This window comes from Glandiceps talaboti, chromosome 2, assembly GCF_964340395.1.
Source record: "Glandiceps talaboti chromosome 2, keGlaTala1.1, whole genome shotgun sequence".
Classification (NCBI taxonomy): Eukaryota; Metazoa; Hemichordata; class Enteropneusta; family Spengelidae; genus Glandiceps; species Glandiceps talaboti.
The window spans coordinates 9888352-9898109 of record NC_135550.1 but is presented as its reverse complement, the minus strand read 5'-3'; the positions used below and the strand labels follow the sequence as shown (position 1 = coordinate 9898109).

Here is a 9758-nt window from a genome sequence, read left to right as displayed (position 1 = left end):
CATCTAGCTGCTTTCACCACATCAGATTTTAATCCGCCGGATTGCATCATACTGTTCAATACTTGGCACGAAAAGAAAGCATCACAGGCTATCATATATGTTGTGTTATTATTTTATAACTCTCTACAACAGATATGTCTCATCACTCCAAAACAAATGGTTGAAACTGTACCAATGACAGTCATGTGGTGTGGATGCATTACTAAATATCAAACTAAGATCTGGACTGTCATGGAAGGAAAAACACACTGACAACAAGGTTTAGAAAAAAAATGAAATAAAAATGCCAACATGCATGTTCTAAGGTGATGTGAACGGGGACGAGAAACAAAACAATTTGTTTTCTTGGCCTTATACTGTATATAAAATATTTTTTTATGAATGGTTGTCCAGTATCTTGGTTTCTTCTTTGTACAAAAGTTGATTTCATATTCATTTCTTTCATCAAAATTATTTCATATTCAATGGCTAATGTGACATTTATACCGAATATTGCAAAACATGTATATTTATCCGTTGGCTAAAATGTCAGACAGTGTGAACATACATTTCTGGAAAGGGACTTTGCTTTCTGAGATAAAGGTTATTAATTATGGTTAAGGTACCCTGGTAACCCGGTAAGTATGCACAATGTTGTACTGATATAGGTCTGAGTCAGGGGTAATAACTGTATTGTGCTATGTTGATAACATCCATTGTGGACTACGCTATGTAAATGTGTACTCTTAAGTAGTAGCTAAGTGACAAAAATGTGTTACATTTTTCTGATTTCTATAACACAGATACAAAATATATAAACAAGTATTTTTATACATACAAATATATATGGTAAGGCTTCAAGTCTTTCTATCTATGACTAGCTTTAAGAATGGAAAACGCGTACAATCTCAGTGATGTCTTTACGGCAGATTGGGCAGAAATCTTTGCGATTCAGAAGTGATTTAGCACATTCCATACATGTAATTAGATGGTGACACGGACACAGTAAACAGTCTCGTTGACGGTCCATGCAGATAGCACAGTCACGGTCATTAAGGGTGGCTGTAATTAAATACAAATTCAAATTATTATAATTTATTCATTACCCATTTGTTACAGCATTGAAAAAGAAGAAATATTTGAGTCTTAGGTAAAAGGGTATAAAGGGAGAACGGAAAATAGCAAAGCTATATAGTCCAGTCTGTCTCCTGGGACACCTCACAGTGCAGCATTTGTACAATTGAAATTTGTTAGTTTTCCTGAGGGCAGTATACATGTAGAATGTCATAGTTGGATTTGAAAGTACACATACAGTTGATCCCTACAACTTGAATGTTAGATACTAGAAGTATTATTCCCCAATATTTTTCTTCATTCGGAAAATATGAGTAACCTAAGGGGTCTTGACAAGTAGTGACAAACCCTTAAAAGTCACAAATATTTGTCACCTGAATGAAGAAAAATATTGGAGAATAAATATAATTATAACTCCCCAAGCATAAATTATGAAAATTTGGGAAAAAAATAATGGCGATTTGGAATGTTTTGACTCATATTTCAAGCACTACAGAACCAGTGATGTAGACATGGATTGTTGTGACATAGAATGACCAGGATATATAATCCATATTTTCTGTTCAAAAACAATAACTTGGCCTGTGTATGGTATAACATGAGTTATCAAATTATCATCATTATTGATATTTTTGTGACATATTTATCGATCATTATAAATCTACCAAGTGATGACAACTTTATATATTTACCATACTCATTTTTATAAAATTAATGTACTTTTTAGTGACCAATTTCCGGAAGAAGTGTCAAAATTTAAATTTTTGAGTCCCTCAATCATAAAAATTAGCACCAACTTTCACTTCCCTGTAATTGTACGAGTTATTATTTCTTCTGTGTACATCTACAAATTTCTGTTTTAGATTATATCATATTCACATTTCAATAACATAAAAGCAAATAGGTGTCATTTTAATACTAAACATACCTTTTTTGTGACTGGCCTCCTCGTGATCAACTCTACAAATGCTAATGTCTTAAATCTTATAATGAAGCATACTGGGCGATTAAAAAACTACACTAGTTGTAACTAGAAGTATTACATTATTGATCAGAAAACCATCCACTAAAAATTATTAAAATTCCAATAATTACTAAACATTGTACGTGTTAATTCCCGGTTGATTTTATCTGTAAATGGTACATTCAGAGGTTGAAATCATGATTTTGCAGTTGGGTCCGGATTTTAGGGTGTGAATGCAACATCAATTTGATTGGGATATTGTAACATACTATATGTACACATACCCAAATATGTTTACCAACAGGTGATTCAATACTGTTTAGGGTGTACAGTATTGTAAGAAAAATAGTCTTTCTTTGTCATTTATTCAAGGCTATGGGAATCATTAGATTGACAAATCATCATATTAATATAAACTGACAAATCTGACATAATGAGATATGTCATCTAATTATTCCCATTGGCTTTGAATAAATGACAAATTTCTTAATTATAAAACCTTCATGTATTTTGTATTATGAGATCAACATATCTGCTAGTTATGTTAAATAATTCTGAATACATCCGAACGACATACTTGTTTCTATGGATTCCTTTATCTGAATTAAAGGGAGCATGGTTATTCTGAAACCTATTTTCATTCACTCTCTTCCCTAGTCTTGTAGTAACAACTCAAATCTGCGTTCGGAAGGTGGCCAAACAAAAGTCAAGGATGACAGTACTTCTCAGTCAACCCGCCAACAGTATGTTTGATGCTATACGTCCTATGGTCACGTTTAGTTGCCCTCAGGAGAAACAGTCTGTGATGGGGTGACCCACATTCCCTCAAAGAAACAGACATATGATATTGCCTGCCCTCGTAATCAGTGAACATATGTATAATCATCTCATCTAAGCTGAGACCACTAACTATATCTTTTTAGTGGTCTGAGATCTAAGTTAACACAGTACTCAGCAGCCACTTTGGATTATAAAATGGCTTGATTCTATTAGCAGCTTGACCTCAATTTTAAAAACTTTGCATATTAAATGACCCTTCATTTTTTTTCGTAATTTTAACTGCCAATGAGTTGAAATTTTACTAATACACAAAGTAACAGTAAAAGTTTAAGGCTGTTTTATTTTTGAGGTACATAGGAAGTCAAACCATCATTTATCACTATGGTAACAGTGACCTGTCTGACTTGTTCGTTCATTGAAACTTTCACTGCAACTAATCATCTTGGTGTTTACTAGCTATGCTTTACTGGAGATCTGATTAAGTGTTGTGGAATACAGTGGGCCATATAAGTCAAAAGGTCTCCAGGTGATTCAGTGCTTGCAATGTGATGTAGTCCTACACAATCAATCATGCATACATACCTAGTTCATCATCCTGTGGGGGCGCTAAATTACCCATGTGACCCAACTGTGGCATATTGATATCGGGTCTACCCATCAAGCCTCTCTGTCTACGGATCTGTTCACGTCTGGCTGTTATAAAAAATGAAATATGTAAAATATGTCTATATTGTTTTCCTTGTACATGTAATGGTGAAAATAAAAAAAAATTCCTTGTATAAATGGTGAAAATATAAAAAAAAAATTTTCCTTGTAATGGTGAAAATATAAAATGTTTTTTCCCTTGTAATGGTGAAAATATAAAATGTTTTTTCCCTTGTAATGATGAAAATATAAAATGTTTTGCCCCCCCCCCCCCCCCCTGTAATGGTGAAAATATAAAATGACCTTTTTGTTTTCCTTGTAATGGAGAAAATATAAAAATGTTTTTTGTTAGTTTACCTTGTAAAGGTGAAAATATAAAATGTCTTTTGTTTTCTAGGTAATGGTGAAAGATTTTTTTAGGATCAATTTGTTCCTGAATTTTATTCTTTGGGAGCACACAATGCTCCTAAAACGTAAATTTTAGGAGCAAAGTAAAATAATATATATCAAACTTTTAATTCTTAGGAACATTCATTGTGACAAATGTCATATTTATCAGTTAAATAAAAATAATCATCAATTTTGTTGAATAATAATGTTCATATTAATGCAAATAAAAAGATTCCTCATTATCATGAAAATAGTCAATATGTAAGTTGGCTTCAAAATGTGTCCATCAAATGCAGTTTAATTTGAATTTTCACCTTTCAAGTGCCAGTAAATTTAAAATGTCACCTGCTCAGTGACTGCAGGTATTTACAGAACTTTCACCTGCATTGGACCATATTTCACCTCTAACTAAATGCCAGTAATTACCACCAACTTCCTAGGTTGGGGTATGACACCCTAGTACTTCGATTGCAGTTATCCATTAAACTTTCTACAAGTACTACTTACCCATTTTTCTTGACTCAATTTGGGAATCTGATAATATAAGAGGTTCTCTTCCGGAACGAAAAAATAATGTCTTGCCTAGACTTTCAAGAAACTGTCGAACTATAAAGTGAAAAAAATGAAAACAAGAATGATACAATAAGGTATGATGGATCACAAATATTCACAATCTTGTTACCCTGTGTGTTTTAACAAATTTTCTTATTACTTATCTGACAGGTCACATCGCATTATTACATGAAAATGACCAAATTGAAAATTAACAAACAATATCAAAATCTTGTGATAAAGGAAACTAATGAAGGCATGAAGAAATTGCAAAAGTCAACTCAGTATTAAATTACAATGTGATATCTGAGGCGACATGATATAGCTTGGCTTACAAGAAAATAACTCATGTCAGAATCAGTTGATTGAAGTATTGTGTAAATTCATCAGATGATAAATTCTATATTTCTATGGTGGACATAGAATTAATTACATGTCATGGAAAGAATTTATTTGATAATATTTACGCATAATTAAGAAATGTGTGTCAAATACTTCAACATTGCATCAGAAATTTAATATGTATGCAGTCTGTAATATCATTGCCGTAATTTACATCTAAATCTAACTTTAAATCTCCTGTCATTTTTATTTACTAGGAAGTCACTTCTACATATACTATTATACCGTGCACATGCCAAGTTGAACAAAACACAAAATATGGAATTTATACCCTAGTCATTCTACATCATGACAACATGTGTCTACACTACAGTTTCTGTTGTGTTCGAAATACGAGTCAAAACGTTCAAAATTGCCATTACTTTTCCCAATTATTCTTTGATATTACTGTCACTGGTATAAATATGTTATTCTCCCTTATTTTTCTTCATTCAGCCGGAAAATACTTGTGACCTAATGACTTAAAGCCCCCCTTAGGTCACTAATATTTTCCTTGGCTAATTGTCTAGTAATGTATTCACAAACTTATACTACTAGTACAAAGCATGGATGGAAGAGAATTATTGACGATGACACAACCTGTAATATGAGATAGTTATCATAAAACTTTTAACTGTATATTACCTTTCTCAACATTTTCTGTACTTGTATCTTTGGTGGTTGTTACTTCTACTTCTGGTATAGCATATACTGGATGTAGAAACCGTAAACCCATAATTCTCTGTAAATATAAAGGTTAGTCAGGTAGATTAATCATGATTGTACTTAGACAGACAGCTTTGTTGTTGGTGTACACTCACTTGGCACAAACAATGACAAATTTTTCCGTCTCAATAAAATTTGTGAACTTTTTCTATACATCACAAGTCTCAAGTTCTTCTCACAAAAATGCTTTGAAATCTTTTCACAAATGCCATTGGACTTTTAGAGTTTTTAAAAAAGCAAGTTATAAGATGGCAGTTGTAAGTTCAACTTTAAGGTATGTGAAATCAGATTCGAACAATCAATTACATGTTCACTGCACTCTATGGCCTTAGCACAGTGAATTCTCTTGGTATTGTTAGTACATGTACTTCATATACAAGTAACACCATCCTCTCACCTCTTTATATGCTGCCCTTTCAATCACTTTCTCCATATCAAGACGTAGACTATTTGATGATAGAATTGCTGTGGGACTACACAGGTGAGAGATTCCTAGACAATACAAAATGAATACATTATCAAATTATTTCTGGGTAAAAAACTGACTGTGGTGCATCACATTATAGTATAACAATGATAGCATTATATCTGGGGTATGGGTAGACCACTAAACCTACATGGTACATGGTTTGCTGATGTCAAGTAATCCACTTACTAATCACACAAATGACTCAATATACAGTACTTGCAAGTCAGATGTGTATCTGTATCCTTTCCTGGCTTCCAGAATACAACATTTAATTCAATATAGACAATCAAGGGAATTGGAAATATTGTCTATGACTTCATACTGTAATCAGTTTGTTATACAACATAACATTTTGAAATGCTTGCACTGAAAGCAGTCTACATTATAGAGTTATTACAGCGTCAATATCCAGTATCAGACATAGCTACTAAGGCACTCTACTATTACATGTCGGAAACGCTTCGGTAAAACCAAACTACGGATAACCTGACTTCATCAATAGGCAAGTCGGGTTGTTGACAATCTCTAAATCTGTTTGCAAAGTCAACTGTAATAGGATTATAAAAGTTGTAACAGCTGATAACGTCCCTTGACTCAAAGATTTACTCCTTGAAAGTAACCTTGCACTCGGAACTACAGTTTTTCTCGTTCCATAGTTAGTTAAATAATTTTTTGAAAAATTAAGCGCAGAGATACTTAAATAGCAAATTCCCATATCTGATGTCCATATACCACATGTAACATCGTCAATGTACGGTGCACGATGTATCCTAATGTTATGATCGCGATCGGATCGTGACCTTTCACCCAAGCCAAATCGTGACCTTTCAACCAAGCCAGTTGTGCCTCGCGGCGGAGTAACACACTCACTAGTACTTGCACACATTCGGTCGACAGCATTTCAGTCTTGACCTAGTACCTGTACCAGCAACGACTCAGGCTTATCAGATGTAATTACAAAAAGCAAACACTTAGTTATGGTAATGAGCTGATATGGATTGATAAGAAAGTGCAAGAATTGCACTTTGCTGGTAAAGGCGATGTTCCCCTCATGAGTCAATGCCTCAAAACCAACTATCAAAATATCTTGGATATATGACCTACTTTCAAATAAATCTTGTTTGATTTCCAGGTCATCAATAACTGCTTCAAATATATAGTCAGCATCTTGTACAGTTTCTTCAAGTCTACTGATACATAATACTTGACCCTGTGTTACAGAACAACAAAGTATATGATACATAAACGGTCATCATAGTATATGACAATTAGATGTTATTCCTTGTTATTTTTCTTCGTTCAGCCAAGGAAATTACGAGTGACCTAAGAAGAGGTCTTTGTCACTACGAGTCACTAGACAAGTGGTGACAAGACCCTGAAGTCACGAGTATTTTCCAGCTGAATGAAGGAAAATATTGAAGAATAACATAATTATACCAGCCCCAGTAATATCAAAGAAAAATAGCGCCAATGGCATTGCAGCACAACAGTAGTTTTTTAAAAATGTTTACCCACATGCTGATCCATACTAGGTATAGGTGTTCATTTGCTGAATCACTATCCAGTTGCCTATCCAACCCTGTTATCTTTGCAATATACACAATCATTTCGCTGTTGCTATGGGTGTGGTCATGTTGCTAGACATATTTGCATTTGTATTTTGGAAATGACTTGTTCTTAATCTTGGTGTTGAGGTACATCATGAAAGTATATAATATTAAAGCATCCAGTCGAAAAACCTTGCAGTTACACCAATTATCTGCCAACACACAGATGGTCAACAAACTTCAAGGTTCTTATCCTGAAAACAGAGCCAATTAATGAGCTCATAATCATACCACCTTCTTCACCTTAGGAAAAGACATGTTGATTTAGACAGGAACTTGAATTTCAAGAAAAGCAGAGCAGACTTGCGTATAGTTTACTGCAAGTTATTTTGAATACACACAGACTATAATATGTGTCTACTGCATAGTATCATCACGGTAAAAAGTGACCTTTGGTATTTTGCTTGCATTGGTGCATCTTATCATATCGGGATAACTATACACAATGTTACAAAATATCCCAACAAGACTAATGTACATCCAAAAACAGTGTTTCTTGGTTTGGAACTAATATAGTATTATAGAAGACTACTGTATCATACATACTGCTCATTTCATGTTACTATACATCCACTCTGGTTGATACAATCACACAGAAACCAATAAGAAACTGCGCATGCTATAGAAAGATTGAATGAATACAATTTCTTGCTACATTTTGTCTTAATGACATGCAATAACATGCCACCATGGGTGATACAGATACCAACAAATATAGCCATGAAAACATTGGCACCCATGTGTCTGTGTCTAGTTCCAGAATGTATTAAATGTTTTATTTCATTTCATTTCATTTTAGACAAAATGTAGAAAGAAATTGCAATCATGCTATCTTTAAATGTAGAATGTGCATATATTTTCTTTTTGGTTTCAGCGTCATTGTGTCAAACAGAGTCAGTGAACACTAACATGGAATGGGTTGTATATACTTTCATGATAGAATGTTGAATTATACAAAATTAAATCTTCTGTAACAATCACCATGACGACTACTTACAAGAAAATTAGGATGGGTCATTAGTCCTTCATTTTTCAGTTCAAGTTTGTCATCTTCTAAATTAGCATGGAAGGCATCTAATGCAGCAGCATTCTGGTCATAAATCTTGACTCTGTGACCGTGATATGCCATATCACCTGAAATACACAATTCATGATAACACCCTATGAGGACAATAGTCTATTTAATAAAATGAGATTACAGATTACAACAATACATTGAGGCCATTACCATAAATTCATTTTCCTTATAAACAGCATGTGATAGTTTTTATTTCTTTGGAAAGTCTGCCAACTGCCATTGTTAATAGCAATGAGTGGCCATAGTACTGAGTAAAGGATTGATAAATTGACTGAAGGACTGACTGGTAGACTGACTGACTGAAGGACTGACTGGCTGATTGATTGATTGATTGATTGATTGATTGATTGAGTGGGTCGGTGGGTGGGTGAGTGAGTGAGTGAGTGAGTGAGTGAGTGAGCGAGTGAGTGAGTGAGTGAGTGAGTGAGTGAGTGAGTGAGTGAGTGATTGAGTGAGTGAGTGAGTGAGTGAGTGAGTGAGTGAGTGGGTGAGTGGTGAGTGAGTGACACACTGAAGAATGATCAAAAATCTTTTATATCTATTTTTGTAACTTGCTGCTCCTGCTGATGATGATGATGATGATCATGATGATTGGGGGGGGGGGGGGAGTTGTCATGATCTTACAATTTATACAAACATATTTTCTAATCTGTCTACAATATTGTAGTATATATAAATTATAAGTACAATAGAAATGTAATTTGACATTTGTTATCGAGATTATTGTGTAGACAACGGATTAGTACAAAGCAATGTTTATAAATATTTTGGCACAACATAATAATGGAACCGCTACGCTGTGACGATCCGCGACAATTGTTGTTGTCTGCATAATTTCCATAAACATCGCGATAATTTCAATGAAATTTACCTGCAATTTTTGTCCCCATCAATCCACATCCTATAACAGCTATTCGAACCATCTTCAGACGAGTAAGACTGTCTTGAAAGATGTTAAATCGCAAATAATTCCATTGTGAAATCACCAATATGACAGATGAGGTCTGGATGAGATTGAACGACGGTGGAAGCCGGAAATAGAAAGGACACAACTACTATAATTATCGAGGTAGGTCATGCTAAATGTTCCCTCCGATGAAAAACAACCACTTC

At 34.1% G+C, this 9758-nt stretch overlaps 1 protein-coding gene across 1 annotated transcript; it reads right to left on the bottom strand.

The window, feature by feature from the left end:
* Positions 1 to 829: 829 nt before the first annotated feature.
* Positions 830 to 9671, bottom strand: LOC144453599 (putative 3-hydroxybutyryl-CoA dehydrogenase). The gene is made up of 8 exons (XM_078144922.1): positions 9517 to 9671; positions 8565 to 8701; positions 7065 to 7170; positions 5889 to 5983; positions 5411 to 5507; positions 4340 to 4438; positions 3380 to 3490; positions 830 to 1041 (listed from the first exon to the last, which is right to left on the bottom strand). The coding sequence occupies exons 1-8, from the start codon at positions 9566 to 9568 to the stop codon at positions 863 to 865; spliced, it is 876 nt and encodes a 291-aa protein (XP_078001048.1). The 5' UTR covers positions 9569 to 9671; the 3' UTR covers positions 830 to 862.
* Positions 9672 to 9758: the final 87 nt, after the last annotated feature.

Bases quoted from the DNA above. Each gene is read 5' to 3' on its own strand.
- LOC144453599 (XM_078144922.1), bottom strand. From the start codon at position 9,568: ATGGTTCGAATAGCTGTTATAGGATGTGGATTGATGGGGACAAAAATT. The intron at 7,171-8,564 runs GTAAGTAGTCGT...TCTGTAACACAG, and splicing joins TGACCCATCCTAATTTTCTT to GGTCAAGTATTATGTATCAG. The intron at 1,042-3,379 runs GTATGTATGCAT...ATTTAATTACAG, and splicing joins CCCACAGGATGATGAACTAG to CCACCCTTAATGACCGTGAC.